General features: G+C 49.1%; 1 protein-coding gene across 3 annotated transcripts in view; it reads right to left on the bottom strand.

Annotated features, from left to right (window-relative positions):
* RAD51B (RAD51 paralog B) overlaps positions 1-24,234 on the bottom strand; it is a 666,036-nt gene that overhangs the window by 14,536 nt on the left and 627,266 nt on the right. For 2 of the 3 annotated variants that reach the window (XM_082617991.1, XM_082617992.1), the window contains exon 11: positions 22,918-22,989. The exons of the other annotated variant lie outside the window; for it this stretch is intronic. In XM_082617991.1, the coding sequence (XP_082474117.1) occupies positions 22,952-22,989 (38 nt within the window). In that variant the 3' untranslated portion in view covers positions 22,918-22,951. Of the gene's footprint in view, positions 1-22,917; positions 22,990-24,234 lie in introns of those variants that run through there. 3 annotated transcript variants of the gene reach the window in all.

The following is a 24,234-nucleotide window of genomic DNA, read 5'->3' as shown; positions in this document are numbered from 1 at the left end:
TGTAGGAGTTTCAGTAGCATTTCCAAAAGCTTGTTAAGCAGGGAGGCAAGGGTTGCATCCCAGGGCTGACTGAACCCAAAGTCCATGCCTTTTCCTTCTTCCCTCTGCTCCCAGTAAAGTGGCCCACATTTTGCAAAGTGAAGGGCTTGGGAATGAAACCGACCAGACAGTATACAGTGAGCCAGAAATAAAGCCAGATCCCCTAAAGGCCAGGTCTGTATTTGAGCCTGCTTCCTCTGAAGGCATCCAGAGGTCTCAACAGGCAGCCCAACTCCCCAGCTGGGGGCTCTTGAGACCCAGTATCAGCAATTTCCCAGAGCCTACCAGTGGTAACCTGGTTGACTGAGGGATCTATGACTCACGGGTCCCAACCCTACTATTTAAACAGCAGCATTTCCTTCTTTGGGCTTAAGACTATTTGGTAGAGAGGTAGTGAGCTCCCAGGCCCAACCTCCCCCTGTCAAAACATGTAGCCCTCAAAGGTTTCCACTCAGGTACCGCCCATGAGGTACAGCTACCACCTGCCAGGGGTCTCAGTGCAAACGTTTAACCTGAGCTGAGCCATCATTGCTTTGTCAGCTTCTCTACGGCTCTCCAACGTGCATCTCTGCCACATCACTCTCCTGCTGCAAAGACGTTCCAGGATGCTCAGAACGCAAGCGAAGTCTTCCTTCCCTGACCTGGACTCTGCTTACTTCTCCCACCTTATGTACCCTTGTCGTCCCCATTGCTCACTCTGCTCCAATCTTGACTTCCTTGCTGTTCCCCAATACATCAGACTGGGCCCTGTCCCAGGCCTTTGCATGTATTGTTCCTTCTGCCTGGAATGCTCTTCATTCAACCCTTGCCCAAATGTCACTTCTTCAGAGAGGTCTTCCTGACTCCATTGTGTGTAAAAGTGTCCCCCTCACCTATATCTCTTTATCGTGCTTTACTTTTTTCAAGGCACTTATCACTAGTTGATGTATGTGTGTGTGTGTGTGTGTATAGAAAGAGTTGGTTTGCTTATTTTCTGTTGCTCCCACTAAAATGTAAACAGAGTAAGGAGGGACATTGTCTTTTTTCACTCTATATCTCCAGTGTCTAGAATGGAGTCTGGCACATAGTTGCTCACTGAATACTTGTCGAATGAACCAATGAGTCAATGAATGAATGCATGCATGACTGCTCAAGGCGAGTGTGAGGGGGTGGGGAGGGATGGGTAGGCTCAGGCTTGGTTTGCTCTACACAGATCAGCGTGTCCCTGATTTGGATGCTACACCATGAGAAACAAAGAGATTTGTTGGTTTAATTTCTTTTGCCTTGGGAAAGTTAAAGATCACAGATAATCCAGAACTCAGTGCGAAGTTCTCTGATTTATAGTCGAGGAATTGTTCACACAGAGGTAAACAAGAGCAAAGGACTGACAAGCGAACTGTAGGAGAATGATGGGGAACAGACTGAGGGACCCCTACAATCTGTACTCCTTCAACTGGCCTGGGTTCCCAACAGCACTGGCTCAAACTTGGATCCAGAGAATCCCTGACAATTGTCACTCCCAGAATCCTTCGGGCCGGTCACCCAAGTGGTGACTGCAAGTGAAGGCATCCTGGTTAAGTTCGTCCTTACGTGAACGTGACGTCATCAGGCCACCCAAGAGGCACACCCAGAACGGCAGGTGCTTCCCAAGGATGCCCAGTCTCACAAAGTTCTCCTAAAACCTGAACTTGGGGGCGGGGGGATTTTCCTTTCCTTCTTTAATGTATTCCACAGAAATGGACCTCTTTTATTCCATCTCAGAAAATTCAAAGAAACAAAATTACCAGCACCTAGAAGTGTCTGACACATAGGAGGTAATCAATAAACATTGAATGAATGAACAAAAATGTCTAGGCAAAGGGGAACTGTGGCCTGGTAAGGAATGGTAGAGTTGAGCAAACCCTGACAGACAGAAACCATGGGCTGGATCCCCTACTCTGGCTTCAGGCCTCAGTTTCCCTATCTGTAAAACGACGTTCTGGGCTGGCTGGACTTGAATTTCCCTCCCAGCTCTGACACTCTTTAGTTCTCTGAACACGTCTTCATAGCTTACTTGTGGACTAGGTCTTACTACTTGTGTCCTACTGAAAGCCAGGCCTACTGCTCTGGAGACCACCCATTGTTTTTAAGTACCAGAGGTTATTTAATAGCATTTCTCCCAGAATATTTTTCATGTTCTCCATGAAAGAACGTTCTGGAAGGTAGCCATCATCAAAATAGGAAGTAAAGCCAGGCTGGGGTTCCATTTATCAGATAACGCAGGCTTAACCCAAGTTCCTGTTGCCCGATATGATGATTCTGGGAGCTTGACCAGGTTTCAGAGGTTTTCGACTCAGAGAAGTAAGAAATCATCTCTGTGGCTTGTGGGATTTGGTACCTATTTCCCTCCTTTCCGCAGCTCAGGGCTGTGGGTACCAAGTGAAGGCTCCGGTGACTCTCCTCTCCTCCTCTCAGGGCCTCAGTGCGGCGGTCCAGCGCCCAAGAGCCCCCTCCTGGAGGGGCACACTGGGAACGCACCGCACTGGTCCGAATCAGTCCCCTGTCCACTGCAGTGCTTTATTTTAAGCCACGCATGAATTTCACCATTTCCTTCTACTCTTAGAACTATCCCAAAGCACCAGCCCAAAAGAATTCAGACTCCTTCTCTACTTTTGCAGCTCTATTCACAGCTTTGATGTACCAAGAGGAAAAAGAACACTGGACCGAGAGTCTGAGAGCAGGAGTCCAGCAGGAGGCATCTCTCTAGGCCTCAGTTTCCTCACATGCGAGGTCAGGATGGGGTGCTGGCTGGGGGCCCTGCGTCTTCCAGCCTCGTGATCCCCTCCACCACCCCACACCGGCCCAGAGGCAGCGCCAGCTCTTTCCCATGAGGGAGGCACAGCTTGTACGTTATGCAACTTCTAGAAAGGCAGGGGCTCTTCTTTTTCTTTTCTTTTTTACTCTAGGAAGAGAGAAACAGTTTTATGATCCCAGTAACCAATAAACATAATGAAAATCATGGTAACCATCAGCCTAATAAAACCCGAGGCAAAAGCCTCCACATTCTCAAACAAGACCCTGGGAATTCAAAGCTCTCTGAAGCCATAAGTGGCCAGGGCCTTGCTGAAGGCCTCGGGACGCTGGCTGATGGCTGATGAAAGAATTTTAACGCGCCACTGAAATTCTCTTTTCCAATATAACCACTTTGAAACCTGTTAATTACAGACACACAACCAGACCCGGTCCCCCAACAGGACCCGAGGCTGCACCAGGGAGAGCCCAGCTCCAAGGCTGCTGGCTTCCATGGTGCTACACATGCTTTGTGTTGGGTGAATTAGCTTCAGGAAGAGAATCCAAATTAATTAAAACCACATGGCCACTCCCCTCACCCCTAGCCTCCTACCCCACCTCCTTCCCCTGGAGACAGAGGCCAGTTCAGTCTAATTTGGTCCAGTGTTTTTGTTTCCTAAAATCTGTCTTGGGCTCTGGGCCATTAATAGGTTGCAGCTGATTTTAATCTACATGAATCAGAGACCTCGCTTCTTGGGCTTTAAGGAGATTACAAATTGTGTGTCCCACAGACGGGATGGAAAGGAAAGGCCCTGGGTGGGGAGGGGGAGGGGAACAGATCCTGGAAGGCGCACAAACTCTGCTCTCCATTAAGCGGGTGGGTTTGAAGGAGCCTGTGATCTGTCAAAGCTGGGGGAGGGGAGTGAAGAGGAGGTGAGGGTCTTGCCACTGTGACCCCATGGCAGGAACACAGAACCTGGGCCTGTGAAAACAGTTAAAATCAAAGATCGGGATGGACAGAGAGGTCCCTACTCACCTATCTTCAACAAATGAATTTCCCAAGTTTTTGCTGGGCACCTATCATGAGCTAAAGCAGGGGTCAGCAAACTACAGCCCACGGGCCAGATTGGGTCCACAGTCTGATTGTGTAAATAAAGTTTTATTGGAAGACAGCCAGGCCCACTTGTTGACATATTTTCTATGGCTTCTTTAGTAATTGTAGCAGAGATGCTAGGGCCTCCAAAGCCTAAAATATTTACTATGTGTCCCTCATGGTAAACGTTGGCTGACCCCTGACCTGGAGAACCACTGGGCAGCCATTCCACTCATATGACAAAAGAGGACAGATTTAGGATCCACTCAACGCCCACATCATACCAAGCTCCAGGCTCATTCCAAACATCACTCTTTAGGGAAGTGTCTTCATGCTCAATTAACCAATGGTAACAGAGAACTTGGCCAACTCTCTTGCCACTCAGTTATGGGTTCGAGTACTTGCCCTGACAACCCTATACTCCCATTTCGCAAATGAACACACTTTCAGCCAAGGAAGGATGTCTCCCCAGGCTGCAGCGGCAGTGGCCTGGGACACCCCCCTCCCCCTCCCCCTTCTCCTCCTCTTCTGGGAGGTGGTTATGTTGGGCCTTGAACAGAATCACAGCTCAACAGAGTGCCACACTAGCTTGCACAGAATGTCAACTCTATGTAAAGACCCCCCCCTGCCAGCAAACAGGAGCTGAGAGTTCCTGCAAAGGATAACGGTCTGCACCTCATGTCTCCATCTCCACTGCTGTCTCCAGGTCCCTCTTCCTTGGCAAGATTCTCCCTGAACTTTAGGTAGTGCCTCAAAGGAGTGTAGAATTCACTGAGGAGTCATGGGTCCCAATCCTCAGGGTCCTGCTATTGTTCAGAGGTCTCCCAGTTCACTAGAGATTGTGAACTGCCTGAGGATGACAAAGGGACGCCCGCTGAGCAGGGATGAAGTATAAAGCAAACTCCTACTATCACAAACAACTGCAGTCCTGTGCTGGACCCGTCCAGGGCAAAAGCTGGGAAATGCCCCCATCAGCATCTTTGGGTCCCACCATCATAGGAACTCTGTGCTCAGAAATAGCCTTAAGCAGGGCTCAGACCCTGGCCTGGAAGAGGATAAGGCATGGCTCCTCCGGTTTCTACCCCGCAGTGAGCCTCCTAGCACATTCCTGGTTGGTACTCTTCACTTCCACCAGCACCAAGGGTTGTGGATATAACTCTCAAAGCTCTGTTTTGCCTAGACCTGGTCTCCTGATAGGCTTGGGCTCTCTGCTCCATGGAACCCAATGGCCAGGAGATTTTTGCTCCTGCTTCCCTGAGTCTAGACTACAGGAAGAGCAGAGGCTCATGACTGACACATGGGCACATCAGGAACTCATGCAGGTGTTCAGGACACCTGATCTAGCCAGGTCCTGAGCTGGGCTGATGAGCGATATTGGCTCTGTTGTCTCTGGTAATGGCTTCATGGCCCTTGACCAGAAAGGAACGCACCATGGTTAATTAGCAGCCACTGAGAGTTTGTTATGAGCTGGGTGTCACATGGATGAACAAACACCCTGGCAAGAGAGACTCTGAGAAGGTCACATGCCAAGGAGTTTGTGGAGTGCAGTGTCTCCCCACATTGAGGCATTTGGAAATGCCTGCCCATAGCACACCACAGGGTGATGGTCCACACTCCTCAGCCTGGCTGCGATGCCAGCCCGAGGACCCTCCGTGATCTGGGGCCCCCTGCGAAGAACAGAGCGCTTAAGTCAAGCTCTACCCTCTGTGCCACCAAACAAAGGTGAGTCAGAATACAGCAGGATGAAAAAGCTCATAAATACTTTCTGGGGCTGGGCTCCCAAACGAAATCTCAGAGTGAAGCAAGCCAGCTGAGCTTCAAAACACATAACACAGAAGAACGCCCGGCTGCTATTGGCTGAGCAGACTGGGTGCTAAAATGGCTTCAGAGCAATGAAAGGGGACAGAATTAATTTTAAGATGAGTTCAATCTTCTCTCCCCTTCAAGCATATAAGGGTGGGAACTGTGGATTAAAATTGAAAATTGATTTCACTGCTCCTTCAGAAGGCGCAGGGCAGTGACTTAGCCCACGTCCACCACCCTCCTTCCCCGTTCTCTCGAAATACACTGGCCCTTGACTCACCTCTGACACCTGGAGCTTTTGCTCTAAATCATATTTTGTGTCCTGTATAAACAAGGGCTGGTAACTAGTACAGGAAATTTGTTTCACAAGCATTGAATGTGTACCAACCTGTGGTATGGGGAGTTGCCAGGTTTTCTTCTAACTGAGAATTTTCACAGACTCTCAAAACTTTCTCTCAGCTTCCCCTCGGCACACTTGAATGCATGCACACCCGCCATGCGTGCGCACACACCCAAACGCAAAATTTCCCCTCAGTTTCCCCCAGCACGCATGAACAGAGACACGTGCTCACACGCAGATGCCCTCGCATTCTCAAAACTTCCCCTTGGTTCTCCCACAACTAGAAACTTGAGCAGCTAGGTGTGTGGGAGCTCCCTGTCACCCACTCAGACACACATGAAACTTTTTGCCCAGTCAGCATACCCCCAGCACATACCCCCAGGAACTCAGAGCCAAGGATGTTTATATTCCTATGTACACACACACACACACACAGCCACATTCCAACTGGCTCAGTCATAGCCTTGACAGGCCTGGGTCTGCTTGCATTGCTTCTCATTTTGCCTCTAATGGGACCTTCTTGTAACAGAGAGGTTTGCCATCCGTTTTGTAGCATTTACTGAGCCTGAGGGCTGGGAAGGTGGCTTTTTTAAAGTACACGTGACGGTAGAGCAAAAAGCAGGGACAAAGGCATCCCTTTCGATTTCCTGCCTGAGTCTCACATGCTAATAAGCAGTGTTCTGGATTGTTTAGAGAATTTCTTTATTTGCTGCCCTGTCTGAAACCAGGCTGGGATGACAGAGGCTCAGCTGAGGAATTTCCACAAGTCCCATTGTTGGGGGTGGGGGGGCAAAAACCGCCATGATGATTTATTACCTATATGGCATAATGGACCCCGGGTTACTCTGACTCACCCTTTAGGTCTTGGTACGCCTGTGCCGATCTGTGCTGGTGGTTTTATCTTGCTTGGTCCTGATATGGCTGGAAACCCAGCGGTGGTCCTTGACCACAAGAGGGAGGATCTCTGGGTGTGTTCTGATCACCAGTATCCAGGTAGCGGAGGGAAAGATGACCCCGTCCAGGATGGGGCAGGACATGCTCATGTCTGACTCACTACCTAACATCATCTCAGGGTCCTGCTTTGCCATCTCCCATTATTCTAGGCCCAGGCTGCCTGAGGGCGAACGGTGTCCTCTGGAGGGCCTGGGTAGAAGGCACCAGCCAAATGAGCAAAGACTAATTTGGGTAGAAACTAAAGGAGATGAAAATGAGCCCTAAGTGACCACTACCCCTCTGGGAACTTTGGGGCACAAGAGCTGGAATTTCCCCACCCCCGGCCCTGACGGCGGTAAATGTTACACTACGTATGCACCGGGGATGCTGTCTTTGCATTGATTGTGCAGAAGTGAAAAAAGTAGAGTTGCTCTGGTTGCTAGGGAAGGGGATGAGTTAGTTGTGTGTGTGTGTGTGTGTGTGTGTGTGGTCCCATCTGACCTGGCTCCATCCTGATCCTTCCCCCAGCGATACTTCAGGGACTCTTTGAGGGGTTCTTCGGATCCCAGTTTGAAAACCACCATCACAATGCGGGCTCCTTCTCATACTAGTTGTTGAACTTTGGTACCCAAGAAAACACACGATGACAAAGAACTGCTAGAAATTTGACAGCCTTTTCAAATGAGCCTGAATTTTGCATACGGTTGATTCAGGCTGCAGCCCGTACTTGGTGCAGCATACAGAGTAAGGGACCCCTTGCTGAAACTCCATGGCCCCCACAGGTCTGCAGCTCACAAATTGGGAATCACTGTACAGAAATTAGGAGAGGAGCAAGAAATAAGCCTGGGGTCCCAGATGGAGTCACACTGTGACAGGGCTCTGGGGCCCAGAGAAGGAATTTGTGCCTATGCTAGTTGGCCATGCAGAGCCATTAAAAAGCCATGTGCAATTATTATGATGATGAAGTTATTAAAGCCAAGAAATGACACGATTGGACATGAACCAGCAAAAAAGAATGACTCTTTTGCAATTAAGTCCCTTTTCCCCTCTCCAGATGTCTGAGCCTCAACATCCCATGTCCACCAGGCCTTCCTGGATGAGCGTCAACCCAGATGCCATTTTCCTGCCTTCATCATCAGAGGTTTTTACTGTCTGGTGTGGCCCTACCCAAAGTGAGTGGCCCGGCCCAGGCTTCTGTGCCCCATGAGCGTGAGCACCAGCGATGTACACAAATGAGCACAGCCTAAATTAAAGAACGTGCCTATGCACAAACAAAGGGGGATTTATACTGTGTGCGGGCCGAAGTGAGGCCTAATTCCTCAGCTGTGCCCCCCTCATTCCTAGCCCATCTGACCCCTGCCCCCCAAACCTCTCAAAGAAGAACCTGGCTTTACTTGCTGAGTCAGGAAACATAGCTGGAGGTAGTATCCCACACGGGTTTGGGGAAAGTATCTGTGCTCCCAGTTCGTCTCTGTGCTCCGTTTGCCTTGGGGAGAACTGCTAAGGCTTTCGGTACTCAAGTCTGTCCCTGCCTAACATGAGGGCTACTGTCTACAGGCGTCCACCACCTCAAGACAGGGCCGTGAGGATGAAGGTGTCATGAGTGCCTGTGAGGGCTCTGTGCTTCCTGGAAGAAAGATGGCACGGTGAGGTTTTATTATCTACCTACTCTGCTTTTCACTGATCCTTCTCCCTTATGTTTTTCCTTTTGGGGGGGTCAGTGTCAAGTTTATTAGGTATTAATTTCCAAAAAGGCCTTCTTGCACCTCAGAGCAGGGTTTCATTTGGTGCCTCGGAGAATTTTTTTTCCCATAACCTGGACCCTCTAAGGATTCCTCTTGGTCAGGGTGAAAGAGGCCTGTGTGTGTTCAGCTAGTCAGTTCAGCTCAGTTTAACAAATATTTATGGAGCATTCACGAACACATACCTAGCCTTGATAGGCAGGGCAGGACCAGAAACAGTAGGGAAGGTTATGAACTCTGGAGCCAGGCCACCTGGGGTGAGTTCTCACTCCACAGTTCCACGTACGTCCTAGGACAGCCTCGGTCACCTCTTGGAATCTCTGTTTTGCTACTTGTAAAATGGAGAAAATCCCATCCATCTCACAGGCAAAGTCATAAAAAGGTATAGATCTCCTAGTGAGTAATGGGTGGGTGATCAGTAATTCCCCGCTTCAGGATCCGGCCCCTGGAGAAGTGGGGAGAGGAGAGGCCGCTGTCCTCCATCCTGTTTCTCCTCCCTGAGGCCCTCTGTCAAGTCCTTGTTCATCCATTTTAGAAAAAAACGTCAGCTGGTTAAACCAGAGGTTCTGGAACTTTCTCACCTCAGTTTCCCCCAGCACTCCTGGGCAACCTACTTCCTCCATACGTTCCCTCCTTCCCCCAAATACTCCAAGGCCTCCACACTACTATCCCCCTCCACCCTCTCTCCAAACCCATCCCCACGAGGGAGGAGAAAAGAACCTTCCCAGTCTTTTGAGAAAGAGAACACAGTGGAGGTGACTTTGCTCTGTTGCGCACCCTTCAGAAAAGACCAAACCGTGGTCTCCTTGACCCGCTAGTCCTCCAAAGGCGAGCTCCAGTCAGGAGGGAGGCGATGTGAGGCCAGGCAGGGTGAGCTAGGCTGTCCCAGAGGGACCAGTCGAGGCAGGACCAACACAGGTGCCCTCAGCCCGGATGCAGCCTAGAAGATGCCCCAAGTATGTTCCCTGGCAGACACCGCCGTCCAGCCTGAGAGAAGCGCGGTAAAGGTGTCCACATAGGGCCCTGTGCCTCCCTGAAGGAGGCTTTTTGCTGTTTCTCCGTTGCCAGGGAGGAGAGCAGATGCAAGGAAGCCCTCGAATAGCCACCGCAGAGGTCAATACACTTTAAATTAAGCTTCTGATGCTTACAAGGGGCCAGGCTTCCCACAAATCCCCCGATGCACAGAGCTTTGAGGTGGCTGTTCAGTCTGTTTGTTCTTTTAGAAGTATGCCTGGGAAGCCAGCAGTTATTTGTTTCCGAAAGGTAGGAGCTCATCAGGTGGGTGGTCTTTGCATTTTCTGTGTGCTTTGATTCTCTTCCTCTTCTTTTCAGGACCACTGAGGGGTTTACTTTCCCCTCTCCCAGCAGTGCTCAGGGGGTTTGGCTGCACAGTGCATCCGTGCTGGGTTTTCCCACAGGCCCCTGCAAAGGCAGCCGGGTTGTCTTCAGAAAGCCCTGGGCGGCCCCGTGGAGGGAGCGGGGCTGCAGCTGTGCCCCCGCTCCCTTCTGCAGCAGGCTTTGATCAGGCTTTGTGGGGCTGCATGCAGCCTGACCTCCCATCTCCAGCGTCTCTCAGGTGGAAAGTTCTGTCCAGCCTGTCTGTGGCTTCAAAGGCTCTCCCTCCTTCGGGCTGGGACGAGACTGATAATGGTTCTCATTTTGCTGTCGTGTGATCTCCCAGCAGCCCCCATCCTTCCATTGACAGGCTTCTGCTTGTTTGCTTGGGCTGCTCTGGCCGAACTCAAACCACCTTTCTGGTTGAGGAAGCACATTGACACCCTCTCCCATTGAGGCTCTTCTGATGGCTCAGACGTGGCCTCCAGCCCAGACAAAGGTGACCGGGCCGCTGCAGCCAGGCACCTGGTGAATCAGACTCTGGGCATCAGGGCAGGGCAGGTGTCTGAGGGGCAAAGGACTCCCTGAGCCTGCGAGTCTGTGAGGACGAACCCTCAGCTCCGCCCTCCCTGCCTCTGTAGTCCGGGGCTGAAGGAAGGCGATGCTTTCTGCTCCGGTTCCCCACAGGAATCCAGCCATGGGGCCTGACGGCGTGCACTGCCCCGTGAACCTGGGCAGAGCAGAGGAAAGGCCACAAATCCTGAAGCTGACTATGTTTCCCGAGAGCTTGAGCTATTCACTCTCTTGAGCCACAGGCACCAGGCCAGCCAAACTCGGGAAGTTCCTTTTCTGGCCTATTATTTCCAAGGGTTGTGGCCTTACAGCCTCAGTTCTCAGCCCAAGGGGTAAACAACAGCGAATGCGGCCACTCCAGGGCCCTCTTCCGGCTTCCACCCCACGCCACCGCTGACCCTGGACTCGGGCCTCCCAGCGCTCTGACCGGGGTGAAAGGACCAGGGCTGCACGACCACAGCGGCCGTCGGTGGGTTCCGACGCAGGTGCCGTCTCACAGAGGGCCACGTGTCTCCCCACGCGGACGGGGTTAGGCTGCACACTGCCCTTCGGTTTCCTCACATTTAACGTGAGGGTGGCCAAGGGCAACAGGAGCGGTCAGGAGAGCATCCTTCTTCCCCAGCCTGATAGCACAGGGCTCTTCCTTCCTTTTGATCGGACTCAAAACAACTCCTGCAATAGAACAATGAGGCCGGGAGGAGGCCAGAAGGAATTTATTATGCTGCTGCCCTGTGGCTCAGCCTTGCCTGACTTTATCTCGCACAGAGGTCTGCACGGGAGGAAGTCTGGCAGGTCCTTGGGTTGTCTCCGTGCTCCAGCTCTCCCTCCAACAAAGAGCGCTGGAAGGACAGGGAAGCAGCTGACGTGTTAGCCACGGCTTGGCCTAAGCCACAGCCGGAGGGGCATCAGCCTAGATCTCCTAAAACTCTGATGGGGACTCTGTAAAAGGCACAGACACTCCTGATACATGGAGCCTGCCCGAGTCCAGCCAGGCCAGAGGGGGCCCCCGACGTGCTGGGCTGCTCGGGACAGGCCTTTCTAGAGCCCATCTCTCAGCTGGTTTCCTCACTTCTTGGTCCTGGCTGGGGAAGGAGCTAAGCAGATGTGCCCTCTGTGTGTGGACTGTCCAGTTTCTCACTCGGCAGAGGCCACTCAGTTAGGGGTTTCATGTCTTCTTCTGACAAGGTGAGAGAGGAGAAGCTTGGGGCCTTGGGGCCCAGAGGACCAAGATCGGTCTCAGTTGTGACCATATTTCCCCCGAATGTGGATATTTTGCCATCCCTCTGCTGTTAACAGGGTCTAACCAGGTGCTCTCAGCAACCTTAATCTCACCCATCACCCAACTGTAGTGCCAGTGCTGCTAATATTCAGAAAATAAACAAATCCCCTTTCATCATCCAGCTGGGCACTGTGGGCTGCTGTGGGACTCTGGACCCAGTGTCTTTGTGGGGCTTGAGCCTTATTGTAATGCTGTGGATTGAGCATAGGTAGACCTGAGCTCATTTGCTGAATGACCTTGAACAGGCTATATGACCTCTCAGAACCTCAGTTTCCTCATCTGTAAGATGGGGATGTGGACACTAACCTTGTAGAATTATTTTGAGGATCAAACAAGATAATGTATGTAAACATATCTAGTACATGTTAGACACTCTAGAAGGAGTGTGGTCATTACTACTACCGCCATTTCAAACAGGTGGGAGTGTCTGATCTGATCTTGAATCCTGAGCAGCCTCCTTGAGTGAGCCACGAGCCCCACGCTCAGCCATAAGGAGCAAGTATGTGGGGAAAACAAGAGGAAACAGACCCGCAGCACACAGTTAACGCGGTCCACCGCAGACGCCAACAGCAAATCCAGGACTGAACTTGGTTTTCCAGACCTCTAGACTCTCCTGCTCTCCAGTCCCTACCTCTCTCTGGGCATCTCCACTGTATTAGTTTCCCAGGGCTGCCGCACCAAATGATCACAAGCCTGGTGGCTTAAACAACAGAAATTTAGGACTTCCCTGGTGGTGCAGTGGTTGGGAACCCGCCTGCCAATGCAGGGGACATGGGTTTGAGCCCTGGTCCGGGAAGATCCCACATTGCGGAGCAACTAAGCCCGTGCGCCACAACTACTGAGCCTGAGTGCCACAACTACTGAAGCCCGTGTGCCTAGAGCCTGTGCTCCACAACAAGAGAAGCCACCGCGATGGGAAGCCCGTGCACCGCAACAAATAGTAGCCCCTGCTCACCGGAACTAGAGAAAGCCTGCGCGCAGCAACAAAGACCCAACACAGCCAAAAATAAATAAATAAATTGGAAAAAATTTCTTAAAAAAAACAACAGAAATTCATTCTTTCACAGTTCTGGAGGCCAGAAATCCAAAATCAAGGGGTCGGCAGGGCTGTGCTCCCCCTCAGGGGAGGATATGTCCTTGCCTCTGCCAGCTTCTGGTGGCTCCAGGTGTTCCTTGGCTTATGGCAGCATCGCTCCAGCCTCTGCCTCCATGTTCACATGGCTTTCTCTTCTTCATGTCTCTCTGTGTGTCTCTTATAAAGACACTTCTCATCGGATTTAGAGCCCACCTAGGGAATCTGGAATGATCTCATCTCAAGATCTTTAACTTAGTGACATCTGCAAAGACCCTTTGCCCAAAGGTCACATTCACGGGTTCCAGGGATTAGGATGTGGACATATCTTTCGGGGCAGGGGGCACCATTTAGCCCACCACACCCACCAACCCTGCAAAATGTCCTGTTGGATTATGACTAAAAAGTTAAGAGATCTCACCTGTGGCTGGGGAGGAGGTCACTCCTCTCCAGGCTGACATCACCAGTTCTCCATTTGACCCCAAAAAGGGAGTGTGGTCCATCTTTGAAAGATAATCTGGCTGTTCATTCTTTATTTACTGGCAGGTAGTGAGGACAAGTTCCACCTGCCCTGTGAAAAACTGAGACCGACTCCCTCACGGCGTCCAGTGGCAGAGCTCAATTCAGACCTGCGTCCTGGGGCCTCCTGGTCCAAGCCCACTGTGCCTCTGAGGCTCATGAGTGAACTGCGAAGACCTACTTCTGAATGGTGTGATGAGTCTCCTTCCTGCCAAGTCTCAGGAAGCATTAATTCTCCCAGTGCTCAGGCCCTTCCACGTCTCTTCTCCTTGCCATCCTGCCAAGGCCCCGCACTCACAGAGAACACCTAGGAGACTCCGTTCGTCTCTTTTCTCGGAGGCCTCCTCTGGCCCTACTCCCCAACCCCTCTTCTCCATTTCCTCTTTCAGACCCTTCTTCAGCCATGAAGATCTGTGTCTAATAGAAAGGGTGCCATCCCAGGTGTTCCCCAGCCCTCTCAGGAAGGCCTTCCCCCCCAGATGGCTGAGACCTCAGCTGCCAGACTGTGAGAGAAGATTATAACTCTAGAGTACTTTTTATTCTTCCAATCAAATAATACTGATATGTAGATTTAACACAGGCCTTGGTTCCTTCTAGGTGGTTTCCAGAAAGAAACCAGTTCTGTGCCTTCTCTCTGAAGAGTCTAATTCAGCAGGGCTCTGTTGATGGCCTTCCTTTCTTCTCAACAGCTACTATTAATAACTCTGCTTTTGCAGCTCTCCCTTTCAAGGTATTCCTCCTATTTCTGGCTTGCAGATGTTGACGAGTGGCATGTGTAGCGTTCAGCGTTCACAAATGTAGGAGCTCTAAAACGCTGGATCACAAGCTAACAGAGTCCCATATGTTTACTGGCATCTGGTCAAGGGTGGAAAAGTCACTGCGACCCTACAGTCTTGAGAATAACGTAGGAGTGAAGACAAACTGGAAAGAAGTGAAAAGAAGCCATGGTAGACAATGAAATTCTTCAGTGTGTTCCTTGTTTAGCTAAGGATAGTGCGGCAAGGAGCCAGGTAAAGTCCATTACTTTCTGAACCATCCTTCAACTTGTCTACCGAGGGCTCCAATTTCTCCACTTTCCCTGTCCATAGGTTTGTACAGCATTTATATCTTCACATATAGACTGTGAGTTCTGTGTACACCGAAAATGGCCCTTTAGACCTGGAAGGGCCTTGTACCACTTTAGAATGTGACTCCCAGAAGAATGAAATCTGACCTGTGCTCTTCCATTGCTGGTGGGAGTGTAAAATGGTCCAGCCACTGTGGAAAACAGTGTGGCAGTTCCTCAAAAAGTTAAACGTAGAATTACTATATGATCCAGTAATTCTACTTCTAGGTATATACCCCAAAGAATTGAAAACAGGCATTCACATAAATACGTGTATACACAAATTCATACCAGCACTATTCACAATAGCCAACAGGTAGAAACAGCCCAAATGTCCATCAGTGGACGAATGGATAAACAAAAGGTGGTATATCCATACAATGGAATATTACACAGCCACAAAAAGGAATGAAGTACTGATACATGCTACAATGTGGATGAACCTAAAAAACATGCTAGTGAAAGAAGCCAGCCACAAAAGGTCACGTACCATATGATCCTATTTACATAAAATATCTGGAAGAGGTATATCCAGAGAGACAGAACACAGACTGGGGTCTTCTAGGAGCTGAGAGGAAGGGTGATTGGGGAGCACTGCCTAATGGGTATGGGGTTTCCTTTCAGGGTGATGAAATGGTTTTGGAACTAGAAAGAGGTGGTGCTTGCACACAACATTGTGAATGTTCTAATCGCCACTTAATTGTTCACTTTAAAATGATTATATTAGGGCTTCCCTGGTGGCGCAGTGGTTGAGAGTCCGCCTGCCGATGCATGGGACACGGGTTCGTGCTCCGGTCCGGGAAGATCCCACATGCCGCGGAGCGGCTGGGCCTGTGAGCCATGGCCGCTGAGCCTTTGTGTCCGGAGCCTGTGCTCCGCAACGGGAGAGGCCACAACAGTGAGAGGCCCGCGTACCGCAAAAAAAAAAAAAAAAAAAAAGGTTATATTATGTGAATTTCACCTAGATAAAAATTTAAAATGGGGGAAAAAAGAGAGTAAAAAAAACTCAAGGCTGACCTTTGTGTTCCAGGCACATACCCCAACCACTGCTCTCATGCTCACTTCACGTTTCCTTCCTGGGCAGACCTGTGTGCCCATTTTCAGTGCCAGGGCACCCAATCGGCTTATGGTGCAGATTTACCATCAGGCTTGCTCTTGACCCCACTTCTCAGACATCCTCTAAAATTCCATGACTAAAGCTGAATCTACACAGTAGCAACCAAACGTTTTAGCAGAGAACAATGGGTGCAGGTGAGAACACTTTAATAGCCAGGCTCTTGTTTCCCAATATTTGGGTTTTGTAAAATGGATTTTCTAAGCAAGACGAATGGGCTTGTGTACTTCTCTGTCTTGAGAGTGGCATGGACATATATACACTACCAAACGTAAAATAGATAGCTAGTGGGAAGTAGCCGCATAGCACAGGGAGATCAGCTCCGTGCTTTGTGACCACCTAGAGGGGTGGGAGGGAGGGAGATGCAAGAGGGAAGAGATATGGGGATATATGTATATGTATAACTGATTTACTTTGTTATAAAGCAGAAACTAACACACCATTGTAAAGCAATTATACTCCAATAAAGATGTAAAAAAAAATACTAAAAATAAAATAAAAGAGAAAAAGTATTTTTTTCTAAAATCCAAAAAAAAAAAAAAAAAAAAAAGAATTTCTACAGGCTGCAAAGAAGAAAAAGAACAAAAGTGGCAAGACACCGAGAAAAACACGTTTAAGGCCTGCATAAAGCTCGTCCAGGGCTCTCTTTAAAGCTGTTGTTTGTTGAAGTTATGAAGGTAGAAAGTTCATGCTCCTATTATATTTGCTCCAACTTTGAGAAATACAAAGAGACCTTTTAGTTTTGTGCTTCCAGGACAGAGGCGATTTGGGACTTAGAGGAGAAAAATGCCTATAAGGAGAACTGGGGACTTCTCCATATTAACTGGGGCAGAAAGTTGTAAGTCTGATGACTGAACTGTCACTCATTCATGCCCCCCCTCACTCACTCACTCAGCATGGGCCTGCCCTGCGCCAGCAGGCAATGGGTTGGCCACTGGCTGGAGCGGCCAGAGGAGACCCGGTCCCTGGCCTTGGGCCTTGCTGCATTTGCAGCTCAGTGAGGAAGTGGGGTGGGCATATTGGGAACGTCATGTACACATTACAAGTGCTCAAAGACAGAGGGCCATGGGAGCACCGGGAATCACTGCCTGAGGTGATGGGAAAGGCCTCCCAGAGTTGGTGACATCTAAGCCCAGAGTTGAAGAAGACTGAAACAGGGGACGAGCATTTCAGGCAGGTAAGCACAGCAGCTGCATTGGCCCAAAGCCATGAAAACTGGTGCCTTGTCTGGGAAGCATGGCATTTGGAAGGCTGGGGAGGGCTGCAGAGAGGAGGGGAGGCTGTCCAGGCAGGTCAGGGCCAGGCTAGGAGGAGCCTTGCGTTTGACCCAATTCTTTCTGCTTTTTCCTTGTTGTAAGAACAACAGCCAAATATTTATCATAAATTATTGCCTTTAATCTTCTCAATAGCCCCTTTATACAGATGAAGACAGTGAGGCTCAAAAAGTTTAAGCGATCACCCCAAAGAGGGCCGCACACATCACCGGGATGTATAAAGTATAAGGATATGCCCAGCATGGCTGAGTGGTTACCTCTGGAGAGGTGGGGAAGAGGATGGGTTCAGCGAGGGCTTTGGAGGCTCTAACTGCATCCGTAACCTTTCATTTCTTAAGCTGGGTGTGGGTCAAGGTTGATTCTTATACCTTTTTTGTATGTGAAATTTTCCTCATGACTTTTCAAGCCACTGGACCAGTGCATTGGGGTAGCAACTCCGTTGGAAAGCTTGCAGTGCACGGAGGCTGAGGAGCTCTTGGAAGCGCTAGAGCGGCCCTTTGTTCCAATGCCTGCTGAGCTTCCCACTGTGTGGCATGTAAGTTGCTGTGTTTTTATTCCCTTTGCCAAGGTCTCAGTGGCAACACTTGTACAGAAAAAAGAAGGACAGGGAGGTTTGACCCTCCTGGCTGTTGGGCAGATGGTTACTGGAACTGAATGTTTCCCAACTAGGGATGCAGGAGGTGAGAGGAATGAGTCCAAGCTCCATTTTGTGTCCTCAGGGACAGTTTATATGCTGCTGGATGGTCGTGCTCTGCCTTCTTTTTCAAGTGAATTTCCCTTCAGTTACACTGTTTGCTTTTCCTGCCAGAGCATCCTGCCCCTTCCAAAGCAGACCCAAGGAGGAGACCCAGCCCCTGCCTTCCTGGTGTGCACAGCTTAAAACAAGAGCACTCTGCCCATCGGACATCCTTACCATTTCCAGCTATTGAGTGTAATCAGGTGTGCCAGGATCTGATTTCAAAGCCCAAAGCAAACGGACTCAGAGGAATCCTCTCTCCCTATTGCTCCAGTGGGAGACAAAGGAGACTGAACAAACAGGATGTGCTGAGAGCTGCACAGAGCACTGCCCCAGCAAGATGGGCGGGTGGGATGCAGGGCTGGAAGAGATGGCCTGTGAGCTGGGGCACTGGCGTGTGTGGTAAATCGTGCCCAGGAGAAACAAGAAGCAGGACAAGAGGAACCAACACACTGATTCATCTGACAGCCTCTCTGGATGGTTCTTGATAGTTACTCTCTTTCAGGGTCTAGGGAGTTATATAGAATCCCTGCACTGCTGGAAGATCCTGACTCTGGCCATTCACTTTACAGAGAATGTTGATATTTTAGAAATTACAGAGAACTCGCCATGCCCTGTTGAGCAGGAGAGGAGTGGAACTCAGGGATCCACAGCAAGTCAGGACTGATGTGGGCTGCAAGCGGGGAAGCCCCACTGGGTGCAGCCCAGTGTTTGGGTCCTGGTGAATCCATTTGTTTCTGTCCCTGTTTCTCTCTTTTATCCCAGACTCTGATTGCTGGGCTTGGTAACTTACATCTAGTAAACTCTCTCAATCATTAACTTGAAAAAGAGTCCAAAATCATTTCAAAGAACAGGATATGGGCCCAGGGAAAATTTCAGTACTTTCTCCTCCCCTTCCCACTGTCTACATTTTTATATGGGAGAAATCAGAGACTAAAATAAATGTGCATCAAGTCCAAGGGTAGGAAGCAACTTACACTGGGAGAAAGGAGGTGCCCCTGGGGGTAGACCGACCCCCTCACCAATGGCAGAACCTAGTATCTGCCTCCAGTGCACCATCTTTCAGAAATACCGTCACTGGTGGTTTCAATGAGGGGTGCTTAGAATATTGCCTGCAGGCACTCCTGGTTCTTACAGTTACTGGGGGGTGCACCTGGCATTTTGTGGATGAGGCAGGAAGGACAAATGTCCTCCAGTACACAGGACAGTCCCACACAACTGAAGAGCTACTCTAGCCTTTTTCTAAGAGCTGGCATGGCTAAGAAAGAAAAACCCAGCTAAGAATGGGTATGTGGAAAGCGCAGTGAACATGCTAGTTACATACAATTTCTGTTTATGTAAAGAGATGACATGATTGGAGCTTTACCTTAGTGTTGCCAGAGTGGAAACTGAGTGTGGGGTCCTTGGGGGAATTCTAGCTGCATCAGATGGACTAACTAGGGCTGTGTTTTTGAAGGGGGCAGGGGGAAGCCAGCAGATACCATCCAGAGTTTTCTTAAAGGGAGAGACATGAAATCCATCATTCTACTCATAAGCAAAGGACCCTCAAAAAGAATTTGAATTCTAGGGAGATTCTGAGCACAAGCTTGCAATGTCTTTCAGAACTTGACTTATGATTCAAGATGAACCACTGCTAGCTCTGGGGTTACCCAGCCAGGGAAGGTGGGAAAGGCAGGCCCGTTAATCAACAGGTGGCAGGAGACCCCTCCAGGTGAGCCAACTGTACAAAGGGAGGACATGAACCCAGATGGAGAAGAGAAAGCCAAGAAGGAAAGAAATACCTCTCCCCTCATCTCCTGGTGTGGCCACGAGACAGATCTGCTTGAGGGGAGCCTGCAGGGATGGTCTAACCCGGATTCTCTCTCAGAACCAGTGTGACTGGAGCTTGTCTAAGGAGAACTGACATCCTTCTCTGCCACTCACTAGTTGTAGGAGCTGAAGCAAGCTACCTAAACCTGAACCTCGGTCCCTCACTTGGAAAATGGGGTTAAGAGTACCTGCCCCAGAGGGTTGTTAGGGAAATCAGTGAGCATTTATTGAGCACCTTATATGTGCCAGGCCTGGTATGAGGTACCATAGTGACAGTGGTGAGAGGGCTGACAGTTTTGTGAGATCACTTATGCAGTGAGCTGAGCGCAGACACTGCCCAGCACACGGTAGATACTCAACAAACGTCCTTAAAAATTTGTTTTCCAGTCACACAGTTATGCCGTGTGAAACAAAGGAAGGATAGACAGGTAAGGCTTGGCTGAGTGGTGAAGGTTAAGCTTAGACCCGAATGACAGCAAAGATCCAGTCCTGGGATCCTTGTCTCCCCGCTGCCCCCCAATCCCCTTATAACCCCTACCAACCCGGCACCTGCTCATACCAACCACTGTGCCAGGCCTTTGGACTTGACATTACATGGCGCTTTGTATCTTCAACGCTGGTTTTACATAGGAGGGAATGTCAGTAGTTTTCAGACCTCCTCATCAGAGCAAGAGTTATTCCATGGAGAGCCTGCAGGGATGGTGGAGGAGATTTTGAGGTCATATTCTCTTCAACTGGAGCAGCCCTTCTTGGTCTGTTTTATATTCTGGACCTCTAAGAAAGATCCACCTATTTATTGAGGGTCCTTAATGTGCCTGATGCTGCTCAAGGTGCTTAGGACACATCAGTGAAAAATCAAAGATGTCTGCCCTCCAGGGCTTATATTGTAGCAAGGAAGACACACACAATGAATGGTAAACATAATGAGTTATTTATTATGTTGCTTGGTGATGAGTGCTTTGGGAAAGTCAAAGTAGAGCAGGATGGGGGTAAGGAGAGTGGGCTGCAATTTAAACTGGGTAGGTCTCATGGAGAAGATGACATTTTAGCAAAAACTCAGCAGTGAGGGAGTCATGCCAGTATCTGGGGAAGGAGGTGTGGGCTTCAGCTACGGGACTGTCTGGGGAAGAAGCATTCCAACAAAGCGTTCTGAGGTGCAAAGGCCCTGAGGGGAGGAAGAGCACGGAGACCCAGGTGGCTGCAGCAGGTGATCAAGGCATGGGGGGCGGGGCACACCATGAGATGGGACAGCACATGGGGCTTTAAGGACAGGGGAGGGACTTTGCTTTCAGTCTGAGTGAAAAGGGAGTCACTTCAGAGTTTTGAGCAGAGGAATAGCACGATCTGATTTGTCTTAAAGCTGGAGAACAGGTCAATGTAGTAACCCAGGTTCAGACTGCAGTGAAGGTTGGAAAACCATCCGTTCACCAACATGGTCACCCCCATGGGTCCCTTGGGCTGAAGATTGGACAGATTATTTCTGTTCCCATTTTACACACTGGGATATTGTGACTCAGGGAGGTCACAGGGGTTTGCTGAGGTCACAGAGCTGGAAGGTGGCAGTCTGGAAATTGAAGTCCTATAGCCTCCTCTGAGTTGGTCTCGGTGGATTGCTGGGTACCAGGATCTGTCTGCTCCATGGTGTCCACGTGGCTCTCTTGTATCCTTGACGACTCTTTTGACGCAGGGAAAAGACCATCTGGGACTCCCGTGGTCCTCCCTAATCTGCGGGGGATGTGTTTCAAGACTCCCAGTGCCTGAACCATGGATATAACATACTTTTTCTTTCCTTATTAAGTTGAGAGCTTTCATCTTTTCGCCCGAAGGAAGCAATTTACGGCTCCTCTTTGGCACATCCGAATTGCCAGCATCACTACTCTTCCACTTTGGGGCCATTATTAAGTAAAGTAAGGGTCACATGAACACAAGCATGGTGATACAGTCAATCTGATAACCCAGAAGGTTACTAAGAGACTAATGGGCAGGTAGCGTATACAGCATAGATACGCTGGACAAAGGGATGATTTACGTCCAAGTCCGGATGGAGCTGGACAGTGCAAGTTTTCATCACACTAGTCAGAACGGCATGCAACTTAAAACTTATGAACTGTTTATTTCTGGAATTTTCCTTTTAATATTTTCTGCCCATGGTTGACCGTGGGTGGGTAGCTGAAACCATAGAACGTGAAACCACGGATAAGGGGGGACTACTGTATCTTGTTTTTCAAAATTAGTATTTTACTTAAGTTACACATTGAAAAAACCCAGTTTTCCCTTAGGCTTTAAAGTTTACCTTACAAATCTTACTTTATTCTCTTAGAAATCGTAGATGCTCAATAAAAGCCTGTGGGTGATGTCCTCACCCTTCAAAGATCCTTTCTTGCCTGATGCCTCAACAATGCACCCAACATATGCCACCTAGTACATCCCACTTCGTACATCCTACAGTAAATCACACCAGAAAGGAAGAGAGAGCCCTGCTGGCAGCCTGGGGTGAAGGTGTCACTGGACCAGATGGGAGCGATGATGGGGGGTGGGGTCGGAGGGTGCTAGGGGGTCCAGGCCCAGAGGGCCGACTTTCTGCCGGGCCCTGTGCTGCTGAGCAGGGCACCACAGGCAGGAGATTCAAGAGGCAACTGAATGAAGGGAGAACAGGGAAATGTTTTCCCTTCCCCTATTCCCTATCTCCCTTCTTATCCCGACTCCGGAGAAATGTTTGTGAGGGCAGAGGGGCAGGCCGATTTTGTTTCTACCATGTCGAGTAACAGAGGCTCACGGGGCAGCTTTGCAGCCAAGGGCCCGCCAGTCCCTCTCCCTTTCAGTCTACCAACCGCCTCCATAGTCCATCTGGGCTCCTTTACCTCTTCTCCTAGCCCCTCTGCCTCTCAGGACTCCAGTCCTCCCCTCCCTCTTCCTCCCCTCCCCTCCGTTCTTTGGGCCTCAGAGCTCTCAGCACCTCCCCCCTCCACGTTTCCCTCCAAACCCCACGCTCTTTGTTGCTGAATTCAAGGTTCTCAATACAGTAAAGCTTTGATGATGTGCCTCAACTGAGGAGGAATGTCAGCTTAAATTAATGAAGGGTCTGAATAATAGAATTTTAAAGCAAAGTTTAGTTGCTTTCACGTTGTAAGGCATCCTTTCCAGGGTAGAAGCCTCTGCATTTACATGCAGTAAGAGCTAACGCTGAGAAATGGGGCAATATGTCGTAGACACCCTTTTAAATGCTTCAACAGAAAAGAGCCCTTTATAATTGGCATAGACGTTCTTTGACTCTGAGTGTGTCTGCTCCTCAAACCTTTCATTTTTAGCGACCAACATTTCTTTGTATTACCGTGATTTTACTGGGCTTCTCACAGAGCCACAGTTTCATTTCCTGAATTCTTTATGACAGAGACATTTCCACGTTGAAAGTCTCTTTAGACGTTCTTAATTTTCAATTACACGAGCAATACATGAATATGTTCATGTATAAAACCTTAAAAATAACAAAAAAATAACAAAACCTTAAAATAACAGTACATGAAAACCTTATACATAAGAAAATAATTCCTGTGTTTCAGCTTATAATGCCACTTTCCTTAAGTTGGTACTAGTGTACCATCTCTAACAAGCTATCCCGCACGAAACCCCCTTCTTTGGGGCCCTGTCTAAAAGGGAACCACCTACATCTGACCGGGTCTTACTTGCCCTATTTCCTTACTGCCTCTCTGCCACATTCCATTCCCACGTCTCTGCCAAGAATATTCACCAAGATGAATGTTAACAATTATTAAACCTAGATAAGGCTACTTGGGTGTTCATGATACTGTTTCCTCAACTCTTCTGAATGTTTAAAAATTTCATAAGAAAATAAGAGAAACTCACCAAATTCTAAGAACAGCAATACGGCCAAGTGACCCTTGGCAGAAAAGAGGGCCAGTTCTAGTCGCCACTGTCTTCCTCCTTCTAGGGAGTCCCATGCCTGCCTTGGGCAAGGCTGAGCCTCATGTATAGGTATAGTAACAAAAGCAATGCATGGTGTATTTCTTAGCAACGTGCACACTTTTGTAAGCCCTTCCATGCATATTCCTTTCCTTTGGGGTATAGGTAAGGCAAATGTTGTCCCCATTTTACAGATGAGGCAACCAAGAGGTTTAGTGATACTGCCTAGTAATCCTGGCTCACTTATTACTTTCTTACTAGGCAGCAGGCATTCTTCTAGGCATCGACATGTATTAACTAATTTCGTCCTTATAACAACTCTGTATAACTTGTATAACATGTATAACTGTATAACATGTATAACTTTCCCAAGATTACAAAGCTAGTAAGTAGTGGGCTGGAATATGAACCTGGCAATGTACTCATGACCCCGAGTTCTTAAACACCTACATCCTCATGTGATGACATTACAGATGTCTTTCTAGTATTCCAAGAGTGGAAATCTGGCAGCCTCCAGGGTTCATTCAGACTGTAAATGTGCTTGTTTGGCCTACACAGTATTTTATAATTTTTGAATTAGTTTCCATAATTTAAAGATTTATTTAAAGAAAAATTTCATCTGAAAATCCAGATTTCTGGCTTCCCTTGAAAAATCAGAAGTTCTGGCAACATTAGGCTGGCATCGCACATAGTAACAATTGGCTGGAGCTGGGTATGTGCTGCCCCTTTGGACAGGGCATACTCTTTCCACGTTGTCACAGTCCCAGCTACTCCCAATTATTGCACCTGGCCTCTTTTT

This window comes from Mesoplodon mirus (genome assembly GCF_964341445.2).
Source record: "Mesoplodon mirus genome assembly, chromosome: 4".
In the NCBI taxonomy this organism is placed as follows: Eukaryota; Metazoa; Chordata; class Mammalia; order Artiodactyla; family Ziphiidae; genus Mesoplodon; species Mesoplodon mirus.
This window is presented reverse-complemented; position numbering and strand designations above follow the sequence as displayed.